The following is a 25,076-nucleotide window of genomic DNA, read 5'->3' on the forward strand; positions in this document are numbered from 1 at the left end:
GAACTAATCGCTACCCTGATTGAACAATTTGAAAGCCTAACTCACGAGTTTAGAAGCTTTAGAAATAGCACCGATCAAAACGTTAAAAACATAAAGGAATTCGCGGAAACTAGCGATAGAAATCGCTCTAAAGAAATACGCGATCTTGCAAAAACCATGGAAATAAAATACGACACCGAGACTGACCAGTCGCAAATAAACACCCATTTAGAAACCGCTGCTGATAACGTAACGGATGACGAAACTGACGGACCGAACACGTCACAAAGACCATGAGCCGCATCTAGCCGCGCCGCGATTAAACCAATAAACAACTACAACGAAGATCGAGGGCTCGAGGCAGATAAGGCCATACGAACTGTCGAGACACTACCAGGTCGAGATGACGTGTCAGCGCCCGCTAGCCGCGGTGGAAACGCTGACTTCCCACCGGCCACATGGGTTAAGCAACGGTCGCCGCGGCACGGACAAGGATGGGTGAACGTTTGGCGGGCGCTGATGAAGAGGAAGGAGGCCCACCAGAGCCATTTTTCTGGGATTCTCCAAGGAGTACGAGGCAGGCAGAAGCCCCGGGGCAATGGTCCACCCTGGGGAAAACCGGTGGCGCCATCCCACCACCGCAGGAGTACATGGAAACCAGGAGGAGGCGTCAGGGGACGGGGTCCCCCAGAAGGACGCACCAGGAGCGAGGCGCTAGGGGGTGTGGTCCCCCTGGCGGTCCAAGAAGAGCAGGATGCCTCCCTTCGATGAGAAGGGGAGATAGACGCCCGGGGGTGACCGGTAGTAATTCGGAAGAGATCCCGGGTGCATCTCGACTCAGGCGTCAGGACAGGCCACCGTGGAGTTTTAGTCGGTAAGAGTCCGACACTACCCGCCTAGCGGGTGTCCATGAGGATTTCTCCACGTAAAAAAAAAAAAAAAAAAAAAAGGTCGAGATGACGTAGGCGTTGAAGATTTCATCTTATCGGTCCGCAAAGCAAGAGCTAGGTGCAAGGCAAGTGACAGAGAGCTATTATTAGATCTCATACTGATCGAAAGGATTACCGACAACGCGAAATGAAACATACGATATCTAAAAATCAACTCGTTCGAAGACTTATATTCATGCTTAAGACAACACGTATTAACACCAACAACTATTAGCAACTGTAGGGACAAATTAAAGAATTTAAAACAAGGGGCAGCAGAAAGTGTACAATCTTCTAACTCCAGATTCCGACAACAGCTAAACGAATTAAATTATGCAGTCCAAAACGAAAACCGCACACCAACAGAACGACGCGTAGCTATAGATATTGAAGAACGCGAAGCACTTAAAACATATTTGCTCAACTTACGATACGAGATAGGACAGATGGTGGTATCTAGCGATCCAAAGAGCCTGAATCTTGCCCAACAACTAGCAGCTGATAGAGAACAATGGTTACGAGAAGCAAATCGTGTCGCCAACCGCCCAAGGAATCAATCTCACAACACTACATTAGTATCCAAGCGAACTACTACCGATTCACAGCCACAAACTTCTGCTCAGCTACCTAGCCGACCATTAGACGACCGCATGAAACCGAAGTGTCCAAAGTGTTTACGAATTGGACACACAGCCGAAAAATGCTACTCTCGAAATTTTCCATTCGCCAGCCAAGGAAAGATTCCACCTCGAGTAAACCAAACAACGGAGAACCCAGAGGAAGCTTACCTCGAGTTAACTGCACCGGAAGATTACTATCAATCGTACTGCAACGAAGAGACGGAGGAAGAGCCAGATTCCTCATCGATACCGGAGCAGGAATCAACCTTATAAAAGAAAAAGCCTCACTAAACGTCCAAACTTCTAACCCAAAAACCTTCCTAATGGGAAGTGACAAACATACCACTAACAAAATTTGCAATTTAACCATGCTCAAGAAAAATCATCAATTCTACGTAGTCCCTAACAACTTTCCCCTAATCGAAGATGGAATAATCGGACTCCCATTCCTTACAAAGTATCAATACAGCATCATTAACAATAAACTAACCTTAGACGAAATTATATTACCATTCCAGGAAACCGATAGCAAGATAAAACCAGGCGAAACTCTAATCTCAGCCCAATACATCGAAGGAAAGCCCACAACAGTATGTTTCATCAACACTGGTAAGCAAATTTGTCACATTACAAACGAAATAGAGAAACCCGATAAACTAAACCAAATTAATAAATTCGCACAAATAATACGTACCAAACATATTGATCCAGAACTTCGATAACCCCTTGAGAAAATCCTCATCAATTACTTAGACGTTTTTAATATGGAAACAGACTCATTACCATGTACCAACTTGACAAAACATACAATCACACTCAAGACAGACAAACCTATAAACATCAAATCTTATAGACCGCCCGAATGTCATAAAAAGGAAATTGAGACTCAAATCAACGACATGTTAGACAAACAAATCATAGAACCATCGGACAGTCCATATAACGCACCAATTTGGGTAGTTCCAAAAAAATTAGATGCATCAGGCAAACAAAAATGGAGAATCGTTATAGATTTTAGAAAATTAAACGAGCAAACAGACCAAGACGCGTATCCTTTACAAAATTCGGACGAAATACTCGATCACTTAGGCAAAGCTAAATTTTTCTCGGCCCTAAACCTCTCGACAGGATTTCACCAGATATCTATGGAGCAAAATTCCAAAAAATATACTGCATTCTCAACCCCACAAGGTCACTTCCACTATAATCGCATGCCCTTCGGCCTTAAAAACGCACCGGCGACGTTTCAACCTATGATGGATACCGCGCTACGGGGGTTAATAGGAAATAACTGTTTCGTATACCTGGATGACATTATAATATTCGGGAGCACCATCCAAGAACATAACCGAAATCTAGCCATTATACTAGACAGACTACAAAATTTAGGATTAAAAATACAACCGGACAAATGCGAATTTTTGAAACCGGAATTAGAATACTTAGGACACGTAGTAACAAAGGAAGGAGTAAAACCTAATCCCAAAAAGATTCAAGCCGTGAAAGACTTTAAAACACCAAAGACCGCGACCCACATAAAGTCATTCTTAGGACTCGTTGGATACTATAGAAAATTTATACGTAATTTTTCTAAAATCGCAAAACCATTGACAGATCTCACAAAAAAGGACACTCCATTCCATTGGACCGATGGACAACAACTTGCATTTGACACACTAAAACAAAAACTCTGCGAAGCCCCTGTACTACAATATCCAGACTTTGACAAAACATTCACATTAACAACAGACGCAAGTAACGAAGGGTTAGGAGCGATACTCTCCCAAGACGGACATCCATGCTGTTATATATCCCGAACTTTGAACCCTCCTGAAAAGAATTATTTCACAACCGAGAAAGAGTTATTAGCAATAGTATGGTCAATCAAAAGACTAAGACAATACCTACTGGTAGAAAATTTAAAATTCAAAGCGATCATCAAGCCTTGAAATGGTTAAAGAATGTTAAAGACCCCTCATCGAGACTCATGCGATGGCGTTTGAGACTCGAGGAGTACGATTATGAAATCGAATACAAAAAAGGAAAAGAAAATGCAGATGCAGACGCTCTATCCCGATTGTATCCTATCACTAATGAAGAAATCCAACCCAATGTAGAAAACCCGGATTATTATGACGAGTATATAGACTGGAAAATCAATATCACCCCAGCTCCGATAACTCAAAAACCTAACAGACCACACTTTAAACAAATTACAAAGACCGAACTGGGAGACTTTAACGAACAGCATTGGTTGCGTCAATTAACCAAACACTTTATTAAACACCGAACCGGACGCTTACAAATAGGAATAAACGACAATAGCTTCAGCACGTTAGAAAAGGTAAATATTCAACTCATGCTGAGGTTTCTAACAACTAGATTCCCTCAAATTAAATTAATATTTGGATAAGATCCGCCAGTAGACTACGATAACGAACAAAAACAAACGATACTACGCGAAAATCATAACGAATTAGTAGGACACTTAGGTATACACCGCACCGTGAAACGAATACAAGAGCACCATCACTGGACAAACCTAGAACAAGACGTTACAGAATTCATACAAAACTGCGAAACCTGCCAACGAGAAAAGCTAAATCGTATCAGGGCCAAGGAACAACCTATGATAACTGACACACCCCTTAATCCTAATGACAAAACCGCAATGGACATATTCGGACCTCTCACCAAAACCAAACGGGGCAATCAGTTTATCCTGTCTATCCAAGATCAATTAACCAAATATCTCATCCTCATACCCTTAAAAGACCAAACAGCCAACTCAATCATTAACGAACTTTTGGATCACTATGTGTACATATTTTCCGCACCAAAAAGTATTCTGACGGACATGGGACGAAATTTCGTATGTAAATTGATGGACACATTTGAAAGGGCTTTCAAAATCCGACACATAAAAACCACTTCTTTCCATCCACAATCTAACGGATCCCTTGAACGAACGCATGCCGTAGTAAAGGACCTTATTCGAACTTGTACGACCGACCGACAGAACGACTGGGATGAAAACTTAAAATTAATATGCATGGGATATAATACTTCAGTACACGAGACGACTGGACATATCCCATTCGAATTAACATTTGGACGACAAGCTAACATGCCATCCTCAATATCAACCACTCCTAGCCTAACCAGAGAACAATTGTTTAACCTCTGGAAAAATCGACACAACGCCTATATAGCTAAAGCAAGACGAGTTACCGAATCTAACAAAAGGCGATACCAAATCAAATGCGAAAAATTATTAAAACACAGACGATATTCCGAGTAAAAGATAAAGTATGGGTACATAACGACCACAAGACTAACAAGCTAGACCACGAATGGCTAGGACCTGCAGAAATCCTCTCATCCAATCCACCCACCTATCTTATCGAATATTCCAACGGTCACACGCAAAGAATCCACGGTAACAGGCTAAAACCCTATCTTTCAGGAAGAAGACCATAATATGGATCATCATAACACTCGAGTACATTAGAAGCGATCTAGAAGTAAAACCATTAAATTACGCCAACATATTCCTGGAACACATTGACAATTGCTATCTGTACAACGAACAAATAGATATCACCCTTATAGTAGGCCTTAACGATCCAATTGACCAAGTTAATAGATTACAACGCGTAATAGATTTAATAGACCGTCAATGTAAACCACCTTGCGCTTACACACCAGAAATAAGCAGCCTAAAATTTAAGTACGGAAATCTTCAAAACCTGACTCGGCAACTCAAATTATTATTGCGTTATAAAAGCAAACGCGGATTGCTCAATGTCATAGGCTCAGTATCCAAAACTTTATTCGGAACTATCGACGAAAACGATTTAGAACTCATTAACAAGAACATCGATACATTATTTGATTCCAACAATAAAATAAAAACAATTCTTAGTAACCAAACCGCACTCATCAAACGCGTGCTAGACAATACCAAAACAAATCAACTTGAAAACTTAGCCAACGATATACACAAGATTGAAAACCACAATGAAAAAAACGAAATATTAGTCTCCCTACTAATTCAAACCGAATCTACCATATCAGAACTCCATATAAACATCGACGAAATTTTTAACACTGTTATGTTAGGGAAACAAGGAATCATAAACCCACAAGTTATAGAACCTGAACAATTCTTAAAAACACTTGACCAAACTTTATGACTAACCATATCGAACCTTCAGTTCAAAACTTTCAACTAATTCTAGATCTAAGCAAACTAAAGGTATGGATAAGAGATAACAAACTTATATATACAATAACTGTGCCGCTTTTGGAAAACAATGAATGGAAAATGACTAAAATTTACTCGATACCTTCCAAACAAAACTCTGTATTCATTGCGCCTGTAATAGAAACTGATTTGATACTAACCGACTCAGAACAATACACCTTTGTCGATAGTCACTACTTAAACAAATATTGTAAACGAACGGCAATCATCCACATTTGTAAAAGAACTCAACCGAGTCACAATAGAATCAATTCACCTGAATGCAGATCGGAATTAATTAATAATCGACAGACAGTCAAAACTTGCCCGACTACTGTCTTCAAGCTGGAAGAATTGACGTTCGTACCTTTGCAAACGGAAAATCATTATATTATTATTCCTGCGAAAAATGTACAAATCGACGTGTTATGTAAGACACATAAAATCCTAGAGATTAGACGACCAAGCTTAATCAGCAGTAAAACCGGGTGCATAATCACATACGATCATAATATTATGAAAATATGAGAATCACATAAAAATATCTCTTACGAAACCAAATTTAAGAATAGCATATACAGCTTCGAAGAAACAGATGTTCCAATATTAGAGAAAATATTAGAAACAGCTCCAAAAGTAACTCACAATTTTAACCAATATAAAGCCAACCTCGACACATTACAAACACAAATCAGTATCCTGCAATTTGAGCGACGCATAAATTCATTGAAGGAATATGGCATATCCACACTACAAATATTAGGAATCGTAGCCCTAGGACTAGGAACAATATATGTAATGTACAAATGTAAACTTTTCGAATGTCTACGCCGATCACTTCCTAAAAATGTACGTATCAAAATACTCTGCCCTACCGCTCGCGTAAACAGGATCGATCAAACATCAACAGTACCAAGGACGGTCACCTTCCAAAATATCACCGAAGACGAAGATGAGGGGATCATTCAACTTAGAAGACCCACCAGAGCCTTACGCTTTAGCGGAGCAAAGCGAAGCTAAGGAGGGGGGAATGTCACGGTGGTCGTGAGAACGCAACAAAAGGATAGTTATGTCTCACATACCTTGGCCAGCAAAATGATGGCTAAGCAGTAATAGAAACCCTATGTGACCGGCATCCAGCGATAACCCCTCCACAGGAGCCGGGTCCTTGATAAAAAAAAGTACCTCTCGAGTCGTTGCGAGACATTCTTTTCTGTGCTGTTTGACCATTCTGTATCGTTACTCTGTCAGTGTTCAATAAATCTTCTAATAACAATCAAAATTTAAGTACGAATTTCTCACCTTGCGTGCGGAACGTGAAATTACCCCTAATCGACGTGACACCCACCTTATGTTCACGAGTTAAATGGAACAGCTGAGCGCTACAATAGAACAATCATGAATTCCGCTAGATGCTTATTACATGATTCAAAGCTGAATATTAAATATTGGCCGGAAATAGTTAGAGCCGCGGCGTACTTAAAAAATAGAACCGTTACAAACACATATGAAAATAAAACACCATTTGAAATATTTTTAAAAAGGAAACCGAATATAAATAATTTAAGATTGTACGGAAGTAGAGTTTTCGTAAGAATACCCGAAGTTAAAAGAAATTCGAAATGGGACAAAAAAGCAGACACTGGGATACTTGTAGGTTATGAAAACAATGGATATAGGATACTAGTTAATAATAAAATTGTAATTGCAAGACACGTAGAATTTATAGGTGAAGATGATAATTTAGTAGGATTTCGAGGAGAAGATGGACCAGGCAATGAGACAGAAAAGGTTTTTGACGAACATTCGGATGTAAACGAAAAGGTCGAGCAGGTTGCAATAAAAAAGGAGAGAAATTTAAGTAACGAATCAGAAGAAAAACTTGAGGACACAGAAAGTAATTTAAGAAGGTCAGGACGGGAAAGAAAGAAACCTCAAAGATATGGCCAAACGAGCTCATATTTCATTTATGTGAATATAGTTAGTGCACACAGTCCTCAAACCTATGAAGAAGCTTTAAGTGGAGATGACAGCGGTTCATGGAAAGAAGCAATGGATCGAGAAATGAATAGTTTAATGAAAAATAAGACCTGGCAATTAGTAGAAAAACCAAAAGACAAAAAAGTATTAGACTTGAAATGGATATATACGAATAAATCTGATAATCGTAAGAAAGCGCGACTAGTTGTTCGAGGCTTCCAACAAAAAGAAGTACTGGAAGATTTATACTCTCCAGTAGCAAAAATGCAAACGTTGAAGTTATTACTATCTTATTGTTGTCAATATGGTTTGACGATTATGCAAATGGATGTAGAAACAGCTTTCTTAAACGGAACTATAAAATCGGAAGTATTTATAAAACAACCTATAGGTTACGACGATAAAAGCGGGAAAGTATGTAAATTATCAAAAGCGTTATATGGATTGCGTGAAAGTTCAAGAGCTTGGTATGAATGTTTCGACGAATATATGAAAAAATTAGGATTTCAAAGAAGTAAGAGTGATTATTGTCTGTATATGAAGTATGAGAGCAATGATGTTATATATTTAATTCTATTCGTAGACGACTTATTAATATGTGGAAAAAACATAAGAAAAATCGATGAAATTAAAAAAAAAATTGTCAAACAAATTTTTGATGAAGGACTTGGGTGAAGTAAAGACTTACTTAGGAATAAACATTGAATACGATAATAAGAAGTGTGAGATGAAACTGGATCAAAGTAGTTATATAGAGTCATTAGCGAAACATTATAATATAGAAAACAGTAAATTATATTTTACACCAATGGAACAAAACTTAAGTTTAGAACCCGCACAATCAGCTTTAGACGATATAAGATATAGAAATCTCATAGGAGCTTTGTTATATATTAGTACTGGAACAAGATTAGACGTTAGCTATAGTGCAAATTATTTAAGTCGATTTCGAAACAGTTACAACGAGACCCACTATAAATATGCATTGAGAATCTTGAAATACTTATATTTAAATAGGAAATTAAAATTAACTTATAAAAGAAATTTGAATGCTGAAGTTATTGATTGTTTTGTTGACGCTGACTGGGCTGGAAATAAAGTAGATAGAAAATCCACTACGGGATTTATCATAAGATTTTTCGGAAACGCAATTTACTGGAAATCGAGAAAGCAAAGTAGCGTAACAAAATCATCAACAGCCGTCGAGTATGTAGCTTTATCGGAAGCTGTGAGCGAAATTAAATTTGTAAAAAAATTGTTGAAAGATTTTAAAATAATGATCGAGACACCAATAAAAATTTACGAAGATAATTCTGGAGCGATTGCGATATCAAAATTTGGAAATTTAACAAAAAATTCTAAGTACATTGAAGTTCACTTCCATTTTGTGAATGAAAGTTACGAAAATAAAGAAATTGACATTATAAAAGTAGATTCAGAAAATAATGTAGCTGATATTTTAACGAAGGCTCTAGAGAGGAATAAATTTGAAAATTTTAGATTATTTTTAAGAATAGTTTGATTGACTTATAAAAGGAAATGAATATGCAGCACAAAAAATTAAGGAGGTGTGTTGAGATATGTGTAATTTTCTGTGCTGGACTGAGTTAAGTGCGTAGTAGAAATACTTATATGTATATATCAGTGTGTGGAAGTATGTGTGTGTGCGCAGCGTCTCGAAACAAAGGAATGTAAACAGTCAGTCGGTTAAGAGTCGTCGATGAAGAGTCGGGTGTAGAAGGTGCTGAGACGCGTGCAAGTGTATATCGATAAATATATAAAGAATCGTCTATGTAATAAATATATCATTATTTTAGTAATAACTGTCAATATAAATTTAATGTTCCTATAACATTATTTCGGCTTCAAAGATCCACAATTCTCAACAATCCTCTAACTCTTTAGCTCTGGTCACCAGATTTGAGTGATTTTCCTGTTTTTTTTTTTTTTGTTTTTTGTTTTTTTTACAGTTGATCGTGAACCTTCGAACAGGACGAACCTCTGAGCCCAAAAGGGATACTAGGCTTTGGTCCTGACAGTGAGCGCGTCAATCTATACAGTTATTCAATGATAGAAAAGAAACAAAAAAAAAACAAAAAACAAAAAAGTGGAAAAGTGACAAAAATTGAAAAATAGTGCATGTACCATCATCACTATAAATAAAAAAATCCTCCGCCATACCTGATAAATAGGAACAAAAGAACATATAATACCCAAGAAAGCATAAACCAAGAAGAACACATCACACAAGATGCAACCGACCGTCGGAAAAAAGAAAACATGAAACAGACCAGAAGCTCTCCACCGTCGGCAATTCCAACAAAAAACAGATTCGAAGTCGTACAATCACAAGAATCCAATTTATCTCAACGAAAGCATCAACAATGCAAAATACGATCTTGGAAAACATAAAGAAAAAGAACGAGGAATTACGACACAAAGCAAGCAGGCACAAAGCAAGACACCCCGCGTCATACGAGGGATGCCCCAAGCTAGTAGAGCTGCGCAAAAAGCTCAACGAGAAGATAAACAATGCGAAAAAACCAAAAATCGAACGCATCGCCAAAATAAGCCGTAAATACGTCGCGAACTAAAGTTCGTGGACGTAGTAAAACAGGGAAGAACGCAAAAAAATTCCCCTCTCCCACCTATATTTGTTAATGATGTCATCGATATACAAACAATGGTAAAGTCCATTGAGAAAGACATCAACAAAGAGGAATATAAACTAAAAATAAATAATAACCAAGTCAAAATTCTGCCGACTAACCCAGTCTCATATAGAAGGCTCACAAAACTACTAAAGACCATGAATGCCAACTTCCACACATACCAGCTTAAACAAGAAAGACCTTTCCAAGTGGTTCTACGCAACATCCACCACTCAGCAAACTTAGATGAATTGAAATTCGGAAAACTCCTAAATCTTGGCCACGAAGTAACAAATATAAGCAACATTAGACATAGAATTTCAAAAAACCCGCTATCCCTATTCTTCATCGATTTAAAACAAAAACCAAATAACAAATCTATAACATAACTGGACTAATGAACTCGGTAGTGAAAATCGAACTTCCTTTAACAAAGAAAGAGATAGTTCAATGTAAACGGTGGCAAAGGTACGGTCACACGCAGAAATACTGCAACCGTAATTTCCGCTGCGTTAAATGTGCAGGTATACACCCTACTGAGCAGTGCACGAAATCTCCAGAAACCCCTGCGAAGTGCATCCTCTGTCAAGGAAACCATCCCAGTTCTGCCCGTGCAGCCGAGCTATGCGGACGTGTGAATCAGTGTTTCCGTAAGTGCGACTAGTGGGGAAAAGAAAGTGGCTCAAGACAGAGTCAATCGCTAAATAATGGGAAATGTACAACAAATACCACCAATAAAAATATTAAACAAAGGCAAAACATATTTTATAAACAGAGCTGTAGATATAACAAACCCAAATCAATCAACAAACGAAGATCATGATTGCTCAATTATAAAGGAAACAGAAATGGAAGCTACACAAAAGAATGACGAGAAGAATAACATCAACAATGATTTATCACATCAGAATGAAAGCTGGAAGACTGTAACTCCCAGCAAAAAACGAAAAATAAATACAAACACAAATGTTAGGAAGACTATTGAATCAGAAAGACAACAATGGCTACAAGAAATTCCTATACAAAACTGCTTCAGCTCACTGACAGAAGAGATGCACACAGACCCAACAGAAAAACCAAGAACACACACTCCCAAGCTACCACCAATCTACATAGACGCTAAAATAATAGACCCCCTCATTGATTTGCTAAACAGCACGGCAGGAAAAGAAAACTACACCATTAAACAACTCAAACTGGATCGGGTAAAAGTACAAACTAGTACCCCAGAAATCTATAGGAAAGTGACAAAAGGGCTAAAGGAAAAAAGAGCTGGGTATCATAATTGCCAACCCAAATCTGATAAAAGCTACAAAGCAGTAATCACAATAATTAAACACAATAATTACAGTCGAGCCACCCAGACATAAAATAGACATACCACAATGCATGCGGTGTCAACTATATGGACATACAAAAAATTACTGCAACAGAAACCTGGCGTGTGTCAAATGCGCAGAAAAGCATCTAACAATGAACTGCCCATACACGGGAAAAATAAACGATGTAAAATGCTACAATTGCAGTGGATACAATTGCAGTGGATACGATACAAATAAACACCCGCAACAGGTTCGCCGTACTGCAATCCACTAACGACGCCATGGAAATCGCAGACCCGCCGCCAAACCAACAATCACAGAGAATCCCCCCTCCCCCACCAATATTTGTGGACGACGTCATCGACATAGAGACAATGATCAAGTCCTTAGAGAGAGATATCTCCAAGAAGGACTATAACCTAAAGATAAATAACAATAAAGTAAAAATACTGTCGAGGAACCCAGAAGCTTACAGAAAAATCACCAAGATACTGTGACACCAATTACCTCTCAGAGAAGAGACATCGACTCCCGATTGTCGGACGCCAACGCCGCGACGCATCTTAGTCCCCATCAGAGATAAGGCCCCAACCCCGACTTTCGGACTCCTTGGAATCCACACCAAACCCCCCAACATCCCCAAGCCAGGGTGTATATAAGCCGAGACTTCACCCAGCCCGGGGAGTTCTCGTTCTAGTTGCTGTTCTTGTACAACACCCCTTTCTCTGTTCAACGTTATTCTACTGTAAGTGCCAAAGTCATAATAAAGTTCGATAAAAGAGAATTAATAGTTGGCCTACGACTCAGCTTTCTTTTCTCTCGCAACCCAAGTATCCATTTTACGTGACATTTTGGCGATCCTGCCAGGATCCATCAACTTCAAGAAAACGAAATTACGCATTTCGGCATACGTGCATCATTGAAGATTGAGGGATCAGCGGACCTCTGCAGATCAGCTCACTTTGCGTGAAAACGACTTCTACGGAAAGCGGACTACGGTCATCACCAAAACTGAAACTGGTCACGAAAAGAAGAATATTCAGGTAAAGAACTGGATTCTTTTAAATATTATCGTACTCGTCGCAATAGCTTCGCTAGTACAGACTCCAACAACAGTACAATAACCACTATGAGCAAAAAATCAGAAGACACATCTTCTGTTAGCCCTATGGCTACTGGTATGGATCCAAATATTCGGGCCATACTAGACTCTATGCAGAAACAGAACGAAAGAAACGAACTAGCTTTTAATAATTTGCATAAATTAATACAAGACGAAAGTCAACAACGCGTTAGAGAAATCGAACTCTTAGGTAGGAATTACGCTGAACTACGATTAGGAATTCAGTCAATCGCTACATCTGAATTCAACTCTATTATAACCGAAGACGCTAGTGCCAGCACTATTCGGAAAAATCAACCACATGTTCCTAAAAAGACCGAGACGAAAAACGAAACGGACCATATAGACAGTGAAGAAGAAACTATAGATTACGACAATCCTACGTACAGTACAAAAACCTGCTTAGACTTCATCCCTATGCTCAATGGACAAGATGATATAGGAGTTGAAGGGTTTATTAAGCGGGTAAAAGAAGCTCGAGCCGAATGTCGAGAAAGACGCACGCTATTACGCCTCATTTTAACACAAAGAATCATCGGAGAAGCAGAACGTAGTATCCGCCACTCTGTAATCGAAAGCTATGAAGACCTGTTCGATAGCCTCAGAAAATTTGTATCCGTGAGTATCACATCCAACGGAGCCCGCGATAAACTGCAACGTACACGATAAAACTTCAACGAATCGGTACACAGTTATGTGAAGAGGTTCCGACACAACCTCAACGAACTACTATACGCACTCCAACACGAAATTCGCGATCCGATACGTCGTGCAGTCGCTATAGATCTTGAAAGCGAACGAGCCACCAAGATTTTCACCGTAAATTTGAAACCCGAAATAGAAACACGCACATCATCTAAAGGACCAAAGAATCTCCAACAAGCACAGGATGCAGCCTTCGAGGCAGAGTTACTTATAGGGGAAATCGAACGCAACAAAAACATAGCAAGAGGAAGAATAATGAATCGACCAATTGCGAGAGCCGACGCCCAATTCCAAGGTACACCTAACGCAAGAAGAAATATCATACTTGAGAACACCACACGGCCGAAAGATCTAATTCGTACTAGCCTACGGGATAACCACGGTAAAGAATGGGACGAGATACTCAATTTTATATGTTTAGGGTAAAATACAGCAGTTCACGAAGGAACAGGATTTACCCCTTTTGAATTAACGTTCGGAAGAAAAGCTAATTTACCGTCCGCAATTGCAAAAACCACCAACTTAACGTATAATGATATGTTCTCTCTATGGCAAAAACAGTTAAATAAATATATGGAGTTAGCGAGACAAACACTAATAAATAGTAAGAAACGATACGCTCGAGATAAAAAAAGAAACGTGAAAGATCGTGCGAACCCAAACGATTTTCAAAGAAGGAGATTTCGTACTAGTTCACAACGATCACAAAAAAGACAAATTGGATACCGAATGGTTAGGGCCATATCAAATCCATCAAGTCAAAACACCGTATTACGAGATAATAATCGATAAGGTCATTAAAAAAATTCACGGTAATAGGTTAAAAACTTATTTTTCAGGACGCTTATCTCATGCACAACCCTCGTGCTCGGCCTGGAATTAATACCAATCGAAAACAATGCAATTTTCCACGAAAAAATATCTAAAGCTTATTTGTACAATGAGGAAGTTAATGTATATATAGGAATAGATGTAGGTGATATAACTAACCACATCGATACATTAGGAAAACACATAAAAGAGACCCAGAAACTTTCTACCACCTCGTGTCGAGTAAAATCAGAAATACTTTCCTTAACCAACAAGTTTAACAACGTCAAAACGCTAGGAACACATTTAAGATTACTGACTCACTCTAAAGTTAAGAGAGGATTGATAAACGCTATAGGCTCAATCAGCAAAACACTCTTCGGAACTCAAGATTCTGACGACTTACAGTTGATAGACCAGAATATCGACAAACTATTTAGCGAAGGAAACGAATTAAAAACCATTGTAACTAACCAAACCGCTCTAATTAGGAAAATCCTAAACACCGACAGCCTAAAGCAATTAGAAAAGGTAAACGCGGATATACGAAATGAAATAAATCAGGTAAACAAGCAAGAACTTCTAGTAGTCAAGATTATTTCTATAGAAAGCGCTTTGTCAGATTTACACTTTCAACTCAATGAAATGTTCAACGATTAACAACGATTAACAACATAGTAACAGAGAAATTTGTTTAATTGCTATTTGTGCATAGTTACGTTCTAAATTATTTAATAATTTATTATTAAAGCATATATAATTACTAAAGCAACAATTATTGAAGAATATAATTTGCAAACTTTGCTAATATCATCACTAGTAAAAAATTAGTAGCTTTTCCTAATTTAATTGCAGACTACAAGGAAGACACTTATAGTACGTTTTAAATTATGCCACAGTTGTGAGATCTATTCCAAATATGTCTTATAATTAATAAAAAAATCTGTGAAAGAGTATTAATTTTAAGTTATTACATTACACAAGATATCGTAAACATTGTTTTTGCCTTCTCTCATTGTTTCAACATTTACAAATCTTCGATCCATAATTTCTAATTTAACCTTATGATCCATTAAGATTTAAAGTTACTTACCCTATTCCATCCTTGCGCCCCGAATTTTCTACGTTCTGCAAGTACAGCGTGATAATAACAAAGTGCAAATAATATTGCTTTGAATTCGGTTTCCTTGCTGCAGGACTCCAAAGTTTCCTGGGTAAAGTTATCCAACGCTTTGTGGATGTTTGCTTGAATTCCAGATGGTGGTTCGTTCGTGATCTTTATGGCTGATTCTAGTATACCCTGTGTACAATTTAACGAACCTTAAATTTAGTAATCAGTGTTTCCTATCGACATTATCTACTTATTTATTGGCTAAAGTATCACTTATATAGTGAATTTGGGTCTATAATAGGTACCTGAGAATTTTCTTAGATTTTATTAAGGCAAAAAAACAGTAAGAAATTAGACCAGTTACTGAAGGACCTGTAATGCCGACCGCGTTAGAGAAAGACCATATTACCGACGGAGGGTTAAAGAATATAATTAGCACATGTTAACTTAATTAAAAGTGCATATTTTCTTTTGCTTTTTCAAATTATACAATTGTTTATTACCTGAGGTATTACCGATTCATGAGGATCAGGACTGGGTTCCGCACTAATGAACAATCGATAATCATCATGTGGATTCTCCGAGCACTGTTCCATCTTTTTTTCTAATGTAGGCAACCATTTCCTCACCAAATGGACATTTTGCAAAATTACCCAATGGCCTTCGTTCGCGGAAAGTTCTATGGCTTCTTCCGCTATGGGTTCTTGACCTTGACCCAGTGACACATTATGGAAATTTCTTCCTCCAAAAGTGAAACCCAATTGCATTCCCAGTTTTTCGACGTCCTGAATATTTATCGCTGTCGTTATTGTAAATACATATTCGATGTGATCACGTTGATTTTCGTAACATGTTTTTGTATAATTCATTAGGTATCCATAATTCTTAATTTTAATTGTCTTCGATTCAGGTTATAAACTGATAAACGAAGCATATGCCATCGAAAGCAACAGAGTATAGGAAATGAGAAGAGTAAGGTGTTACAATTATATTGCATTAAAGAAAAATTATTAAATGTTGCGCAGTTTGCTTATAGGTTATTGGTTGTTCAGGGTATTCATGAATTATATATATCTCATGACTTTGATAGATGATCCCACACCTTCAGATCGGTGCAGATTTATTAAAGAAAGATACCGTACAATAGAATTTCAAAGGTAAATTTTTTTTATGACATCGTGTAATGGATATCTAATGGATCACGTAATATCTGCAAGGAACCATGGGTTGCAAATAAACCGTTCTTTTGCAAAATGACCTTAAAATTTCATTAGCTCTTACATTGAAGTTACATTAGAAAATGTTTACATTTCCCAATTAGATAAAAACTAAGTAATGCCATATTAATGAACAAACAGAAAGCTATTCCTTTGAACGTATGATAATCTACGCTAAATAGGATGAAGCATCTAACTTCATCATTTCAAACTATTACAAAATTACTTACTTTATGGTAAAATCTTTCGCATAAAAATTGAATAGCGTCGAAGAGAATATGATTTGGTAGGTGGAACTGCAGAAACGTTAACTAGTCTTCGATTTCCATGTTTTTGAAAGTGTTGTGGAAATCGATATTTCAAATAACCTTTTCCTATATAAGAAGTGAATTCGCTCAGTTTCCGGGATATGCACGAAAAACTATCGATATCACTACAGTGAATTCTACATCTGCAGTTGTGCAACCGTGACAGCTTATGCATTAGATTGGTTACCGATTGCCGGTCACTTATCTTCTCTTTTAAAACGAGGGTCGGGCGAGTTTAAAGGCTTCGTGCACAACGTACACATGCGAGGCTACAAGAGTCTGTTATGACTGGTAACTTATAACTCGATTATAAGTGAATATCATCAATGTATTGGGTTCAAATATTAAATAATTGAGTAATTGTTAATACACAGAAGATAAGTGACCGACGACTGGTAACCAGACCGACGCATACGCTGTCAGAGATGAACATCTATAGGCAGAAATACACTATAATTGAGCTGGTAGTTTCTTGCCAATATATTGAAAACTAAACAAGTTCACTCTTTATATACAGTATACTATAAAGGTAAAAGTTGTTCAAAATATTTCTATAACATATCCTAAAATCATAGAAATCCTTGGACTATCATATATGTAATATCGTAGAATAGATTTGAATTAGAGATCGGTTAAAATTGAAAAAACCGTGTACGTCGTCTTTCGTGGTTTGTTTACATCCAAGAGCGCCTAGTAACAGCGACGCGAGAAAGGATAAGCAGCGTCAAAACAGAGGTACGGTTTCATATTTCAAGGAGTGGCAATCGAGAGGCCAGAGTATGTGAGCCGAAAAGTGTGTATGTGTGTGAGAGGACGAGAACAAGAACGAGCACGACCGGGCAGGAGTGTATTGGCGAAGATCAGAGCGAATTGAGTCGTTGAAGAGTAGAGTCGTTAGAGGTTTCGAGTTGTCGAAGAGTAGAGTCGTTAGAGGTTTCGAGTCGTCGAAGAGTAGAGTCGTGAGAATTGATAGAGTTGTTAGAGAGAGAGAGAGTGTGTGTATTAGATTCGTTGTGACGAGAGTGATCAAATAACTGTAAAGTTATTTGATATAGATACGAGTATTGCATTTAGTTTCCGTTAAATATCGTTCTCTGTCCAATTTATATTTGTATATTCAATTAATAAATTGTAAGTAATCGAAAAAAAAAATTTCTATCCTTATTTTTCGATATTACATATATTTAAGTTCGAGTTTTCTCGAGATAGTATATGTTGTAAATTTAAGGTATAAACTAAGAATCGTAAGGGTGCTGGGGAAGAGAGAAAAAGAGAGAGAGAGAGAGAGAGAGCGTGCCTTGGTGACGTCAAAGCTAAATGAGTAAAGGAGTGGGAGAATGTTGCGAGAGTTGAGGGTCAGCATTTTTTGACCTGGGAAGACAGAAGTTGTGAGCTCAGTGTGAGAATAAGGATTACGAAGATATTGTAGTCAGTTTTTGCATTGGGTATTGCTTGTTAAAATAAAACTGTACTTCACTTCAAATAGAACATCCTTTCTTGTCCTTACAAGACATTGCATACTATATTATACATTATATATATTATTATTATTATAAGTTAATAGTGCTATACATTAGATAAATAAATAAATAAAAAAAATCCTCAGTAAGGATTCCTGATATTCTAACAACAAAATGACGTTCAGTCGCGCGCGACTACATTGCACGTGTGCATAGCACGTATATGTACATGTATGTATGCCTTCCATATACTTTGTAGTAGCAGAGTCGTGTCTTAACTTCGCAATTGCGCGCGTCTGGTCGCGAATGGGAAGAAGAATAAAGAGTAGACTTCGTTTAAAGATCTTGCTACGGAGTGGGGAAAATAGTGATGTCTTTTAGTAAGCAGATTGTGAGGGACCGTACGATACTTAGCTCAGAACCTTGGAGGCCCGAAGTACTTAACAAAAAAGGCACAAAAGATTCTTAAGAACCTTCAGTCAAATTTTCTTTTCCTTTCCTCAGATAAATTTAAACAGCTCACCTAGACGAATCTTGATAATCTTTGGAAACTATCCTGATAGATTATAAACAAACTACTGGATTTTTGTTTCGATCGATAACACAATACTAAATGGTTATTAATAACTAATAAGCCGATGTCATATTATGTAAATAAAAAAGAAAATTAACAGATCTGTTATGCATAAAAAATGTTTGTAACTATTGATAAATTTCTAACTTTCAACGGATCAACGCCTGGAGAGAGAATGAAAAATATAGGCGTGATTGAACTGGTTCCTTCAAAGGATTTATGAAAAGGTGGAGATCTGGATTCAACAAATTTTGAACCAAGCTTTTCTTCTACCAAGCACCTAAATAAATTCACGAGATACAATATTTTAAACAATTTAAGAAAGAAGGAAATATTTTAATTTAAAGTAATACTAGGTAGTATACAGGGTATTCCCGATATTCTTAATGCTCTTTTTTTATAAATAACAGATTTGTGAGATAGACAGAAAAGAAAAAAAATATTTAGGTTATGTATGTTTTTTAAATTTATCAATAACGTAATACTAAAACTCTTTCTTTCTCCCACTGAAATAAAATAATTTATACTAAATAAATTAAATGAATACTCTTAGTTTGAATACTCTTCGAATAATACATTTTTTTGCTTCTTACACGTTAAAATACTAAAAAGTTGAGTATCACATTTTTACACAAGTTTTATACGTACGTACTACAATGAAACTTCTATAATATGTAAAAAAAAATGCAAATATACTGTTCAAAACCATTGAATAGGTAAGGATTTATGACACTGCTGAGCGAGACCTAAGAGTCTAGGCCCGAAAGCTCTTCAAGGGCCAACAGTGTCATAAACTACTCGGTAAAAGAAGTAAACTGTTATACTTCGCCGTCATCTCGAACGATCATCAGCGGGGCAGATGCGAAGAACTAGCTCAAGAGCTGTTCTCTTCCGTCTTACGAAGTTCAACGGTCGTAGTTTGACAGTGCTATGACATAACACTGGATATATTTTTTTATTTAATTTGTACTTTATAATTTATCCAGCTGGGCAGTTGGTAAATTTTTCTAACTTCATTGCTAAATAACATGAGGATGGCTACCATCAGCGGGATACCATCTTCTAGTATGTCTATTTTGTTTCTTTAATGATATCAGTGAGGTGTTTTCTTTTTATATGGGTTTTGCTCGCTTCAGCAGCTAGCTGGTTTGGATGTGTTGCCGTTCTTTCCTTATATTTTTCTGCGTACCTACTAATTTCAGACAGTTCGATAGCCTACTCTTGGTTTCGTGTGGCTGTGGGATTTTGGGAAGGGGAGGGAGCGGGCGGAAGGGGTGGGGAAGGGGAAGTGTCCTGTAGAATTATTTACAATATTTACAATGTTTACAATATTTACACTATTTTACACGGAGGGAGATTTGAGTGTTGCTGTGCGTTTTGTGGTTCTTTCTTTTGTTATCTTTTATTATGGTTTCGGTATCCGCCAATATTTTTTTATATTTTTTCTGCGATTGTCTTTTGTGTTTTTTTGGAGAAGGGCCATGTTGTATCTCCACATAGTGTCTATTCATATCATAGTGTATAGTCTGTCCATTTAAGTTTTCCTCGTAGAATATTGTTTTAATCCCTATTCTTCTTTTTATATGGTAGATTATTGGGATATTATTTTGGTCTTGGAAGTTGTTACAACCGTTCGCGGAGAAACGCGGTCGAGAGGAAAACGCATCAGCGAGAGGCGTAAATTTTCGCTACGATTCTGCTAATCGACGCCGCGAAATAGTTGTTCCCCTGTTTCGATTAAGATAACAGAGGTGGTTCAATGAATTTAACAATGTATTAACAGGTTAATATAGCTTGTATATTTAAAAATAATGAATGTAATAATAAAAACGTCACTAATTATTTAGCGATGAATACAGTTAATATGTTACAGAAATTCGACCCGACCTTGCGATATCCCTCGATGTATACGATGTAACGTTTTACTCTTCAGAAGGGACTAATTGCCTTTCGATCCTTTTCGTTGCCTTCTCTGGGAAACGACCCTCACTACGCACGTATCACGTATGCCACCTTTTTTATATGTGTGAAATAACGGACCGAAATCGACGTTTCTAGAACTCGCTGCTTGGTGACACCTATGCGCTCGTCGATCCATTGTATATTTTCCGTCGGGTAGATAAGACGATCTGCCTGCGACACTGTAGGATGGAGAGCGACGATTAGAAATACAGCCTATGGTAAGGACCTTAGCTAGCAAATTCCTGTGATTTATGATGGGTCCCTAAGACTATTGCGGGGTACGCTTAAGAATGCGCGGACATTTGGTTCCCCTCTTGCCTCTAATAGAGATAGTTTCTTTCGTATTTTTGTAACATGAATTGTTTGGAACTCAGTAACGGAAGATTAAATTATTTTCTTTTATCTTTGCAGCTTGCGCGAAGTGCTCCTTGTCAGTTTTAAGATGTGACAGTCGATACGGCGCATGTTGGCTAAGTCGTAGATTCTTTTATTTTTTTTTCTTTACAAGTACTTTACAATCAATACTTGCATTGAGAATTTTGAGTAAGTTTCTCTGGCGTGGAGCAGTGGCATCGCTAATTATTTATAATAAGTTAATAAACCTGTGAACTCATTATAAGTAAGTATAGTTTATAAATAATAATATTATAAATACGTAAATATTACTTGTTAGAAATATCTAGCTGAATCTAGTGCTTAAGTCTAACGGATAGTGTTTTCTTAGCCTGAGGATCTGGTCCGACGTATTAAGCAATTTAGTAATTAGGGGGTTTCTATGTTTGTAAACTCTTTTGATCTATCTATTACTACATTTTGTTATTTCTTCTTTGACTGTGGGTATCTTGAGGTCGCGCTGTATTGCTTCGTTGATAACATACCAGGGTGCTTCTATCAGGGATCTTAGTGTTTTCAATTGGAAGCGTTGAAGTATTTCAATGTTGGGATTACTTGCTGAACCCCATAGTTGGATTCCGTAGGTCCAGGCAGGTTTTATTATGGTTTTCTTCTTCTATTTTTGACATATTTTTCTAATCCGCTGTGTTCGGATCTGCAAGTACTCAGGCAAGCCCTGATGCATTTTCTTTCGAATATGCGAATTTTTTCCATTAGGGAAGCTGATATGTTGTACCAGATTGGCAGCCGTAAGTTATAATCGGTCTGACTAGTGCTTGGTAGCATAGGATTTTTACTTTGCTGTTGAGATGTTTGAAGTATAATAAAAAATAGAATTAAAAATAGAAAAAATTGAAGTATAATAAAATCTTTTTGTTTTCCAGAATGCTTTGCTGGCTTTGAAGAGTTGAATTTCGATGTGCTGCTTGGAGTTTAATTTGTCGTCTATTTACGCAATTTTTGTGTGGTATGAGCTCCCCTTCGTTTGCTTTTTCTCTTAGTTAGAATTTTTTACAGTGTTCTTTTTCTATTGGGTCGATTTCACTTGACTTGGATCTAAACAGTACGGTTTCGCATTTGCTTGCATTGATTTTTAGTTTCCATGTATATTAGTAATCGTTAATTTTGTCAAAATGTTCTTGGAGTTCTGTTCTTATTGTTTTAGTTTTGCGGTCTGTTACGTAGAGGATTAGGTCATCTGCGAAGGCTATGGAGCGTTTATGGGTGGATGCATTGAGATTAAAGAGATTTAGTAAGCCACTATTCTAAATACTGAAAAGTAACAAAGAATTTACCGTTCCTTGTTGTAGACCGTTTTTTATGGAGAATTCTTTGCTTGATGTGTGTGAACCGTCGATCATTACTAATGTTCTGCTTGTGATCATGTCCCAGACTATTTTAAATAGGTATTTCAGAAGGTTTTTCTTAATCGTTTTGTATATAGGACCTGGCATCCAGACCGTGCCGAAAGCTTTTTCGGGATCTATTAAGCAGGGGGCTGAGTTTGGGGTTTGATTTAAGCGCGGAGATATATTTGTTAATTGCGGGGAGTCCTTGATGGCCTGGTTTAGGCCTCTTCCCTGTTTTGCTACGTCCACGAACTTTAGTCCAGGGACGTATTTATGGCTTATTTGGGCGATCCGTTCGATTTTTGGTTTTTTCGCATTGTTTATTTTTTCGTTGTTTATTTTTGCGTAGCTCCACGAGTTTAGGGATGCTTACTGCGTCTTCTTTTTTTATTTTACACTCGCCTGGTCCATGCGACTCAGTGCATTTGACGCAGCGGTAGTTGAGGTTGCAATTTTGAGCCGTGTGTCCTATCATCTGGCACTTGTGACATTGTGTTACGCTGTTTTTTTTTTTTTAATTATTTTTTCCCATTTTATCCTAATAGTTACAACGGCTTATTTTTAATAGGTTATTTGTGTTGCTTTGGGGGGATAATTGAACTATGTAAATTGGGAGCAATATGTTGTTCTCCCTTGATCTTCTCGTAAACCGCGAGACTTTTGTGAAATGGACGTCGTCTATTTGTAAAGCTTTTATTAATTTCACAATTGCATTTGGCGTTGTGGCCTCTTTTGTTGGTCCAGTTTGTGGTTGTGACTTGATAGTCTCTTGGCTTTGTTGTATATCAAATTGTATTCTTCATGGTTTCTTTTCTTTCTGCCTTTTCTTCTTGGATGTATTGCTTTTCTTCGTCTGTGCTTTCCTGTTTGTCCTCTAACCCTTTAGCCCTGGCCATCAGATTTGGCTGCTGGTTGAGTTTCCGTATCTTTTGTGCGGAAAGTCTTATGATGCTGTTAGTGTCTTTGGTTGTTTTTTGTATTATTATTTTTCGTTTAATACATTCTTTTGTTGAGTTTATGGTGGGTTCCGCCTCGTTGCTTTCGGTTTCATTATCGGTGTCTCCTATTTTTTATTTATTATTTTTATTTTATTTTTACTTATAATGAGGATAACACGTGCCGTCGTCACTCGACGGCGAAATCGGCACTCGTCCAATATAGCTGCTCTTTCGCTAAGTTCAGCGGCTTATCGCTTTACGAACGCAGATGCTACGTCCAGCCGCGTATTGGTTTACGAACGCAGACGCTAAGTCCAACGGCGTATTGCTTTACGAACGCCGACGCTTGGTCCCAAAGTAGCCCGTGCGGCGGCAATATAGTCGCGCGACCCAATATGGCTTGTTCTCTGTCCTAACCACCACAACGATTTAACTTCTCCGGACGAGAACGAGTGCACTGAGCGCGGTGTGAGTGTTGCCTGAAATAAGTATTTTCCTTATTTGTGTTTGATTGTCAAAATAATAGAATATTTAAAGAAACATAAGTGTGTGCCAAAACGAGAATGATATAATGTATGGTAATGGTAACTAAAACAATGGTCGCGTAATACTAAAACATTGCAATTTCTTGATGCTTAGAATATAGACTATTAAAAATTGATTATTGAGGAGCCGAATTGATTTCTTAGGATTACCTTATTTTTTGTGCAAATGGAGATTAGGGGATTATTTATGACTCTTTCGAATATTTTGCTTGTGTTGGGTAGGAGACTTATATATCGCAGGTTTGAGGGTGAGGAGTGATCTTCATTTCTTTTTCTTCTGTGATGGCTGTTAATTTAGCTTTTTCCCATTTTCTGGGGAAATACGTGTTGTTTATTGCATATTTAAAGAGCACTGTGTAATATCATTTTATTTTGTTGGGTAAGCGTTTATTGTTTAATTTAGAGAAAATGATTTTTAGTTGGTTATAATTTGTAAAGTACTTTATTTCTGTGTCTTGTTGTTTGTGGTTGTTCGAGGTGTTTTCGTCAGAGAATGTGAAGACTGTCTTATTTAGCGATATGTCTTGCTGTATTTCATTTTTCAGTTTATCTGTTTCTGACATAATAATTCTGTTAATTATCCTCGATCCATATGTTCGTTGTATGTGTGTGTGTGTGTGCCTTGGAAAAGTGAGTGCCGATAACATATACTTCTTCCGTTGTTTTACATGATATGAAATAACTAGACTGCATATCTTTATTGATTTTCTGTATCCCTATACCTGCTTCTTGGTGGAGGGGAGGTTTCTCTGGAGGCAGTTTGAAAGAAGGGATAGAGTTAGAGTTCTTTTGACTTAAAAATTTGATTTGTCTGTGGTAATTATCCTCGATCCATATGTTCGTTGTATGTGTGT

At 37.5% G+C, this 25,076-nt stretch overlaps 3 protein-coding genes across 5 annotated transcripts; 1 reads left to right on the forward strand and 2 right to left on the reverse strand.

The window, feature by feature from the left end:
* Window positions 1–30: 30 nt before the first annotated feature.
* LOC117237457 lies at window positions 31–1,801 on the forward strand. The gene is made up of 2 exons (XM_033501434.1): window positions 31–376; window positions 930–1,801. Exon 2 carries the CDS (start codon window positions 1,355–1,357, stop codon window positions 1,799–1,801), a length of 447 nt encoding a protein of 148 aa, XP_033357325.1. The 5' UTR covers window positions 31–376; window positions 930–1,354.
* Window positions 1,802–3,598: 1,797 nt separating this feature from the next.
* LOC117237455 lies at window positions 3,599–4,777 on the reverse strand. Of its 3 annotated transcripts, XR_004494005.1 has the most exons (3): window positions 4,366–4,777; window positions 4,216–4,294; window positions 3,640–4,070 (listed from the first exon to the last, which is right to left on the reverse strand). XR_004494005.1 is itself a non-coding variant. In XM_033501432.1 (2 exons), the coding sequence occupies exons 1-2, from the start codon at window positions 4,655–4,657 to the stop codon at window positions 3,922–3,924; spliced, it is 441 nt and encodes a 146-aa protein (XP_033357323.1). In that variant the 5' UTR covers window positions 4,658–4,777; the 3' UTR covers window positions 3,641–3,921. The 3 variants fall into 3 exon arrangements, 1 of the variants encoding a protein (XP_033357323.1); XR_004494004.1 differs by having other exon boundaries at window positions 3,599–4,070; window positions 4,216–4,777; XM_033501432.1 differs by lacking the exon at window positions 4,216–4,294 and having other exon boundaries at window positions 3,641–4,070.
* A 10,564-nt stretch (window positions 4,778–15,341) lies between these two features.
* On the reverse strand, window positions 15,342–19,334 carry LOC117237454 (dynein heavy chain 9, axonemal-like). Its single transcript, XM_033501430.1, has 3 exons — window positions 19,183–19,334; window positions 15,980–16,261; window positions 15,342–15,665 (listed from the first exon to the last, which is right to left on the reverse strand). The coding sequence occupies exons 2-3, from the start codon at window positions 16,241–16,243 to the stop codon at window positions 15,438–15,440; spliced, it is 492 nt and encodes a 163-aa protein (XP_033357321.1). The 5' UTR covers window positions 16,244–16,261; window positions 19,183–19,334; the 3' UTR covers window positions 15,342–15,437.
* Window positions 19,335–25,076: the final 5,742 nt, after the last annotated feature.

This window comes from Bombus vosnesenskii, unplaced genomic scaffold (assembly GCF_011952255.1).
Source record: "Bombus vosnesenskii isolate JDL3184/JDL3185 unplaced genomic scaffold, Bvos_JDL3184-5_v1.1 scf7180000013371, whole genome shotgun sequence".
Lineage (NCBI taxonomy): Eukaryota > Metazoa > Arthropoda > Insecta > Hymenoptera > Apidae > Bombus > Bombus vosnesenskii.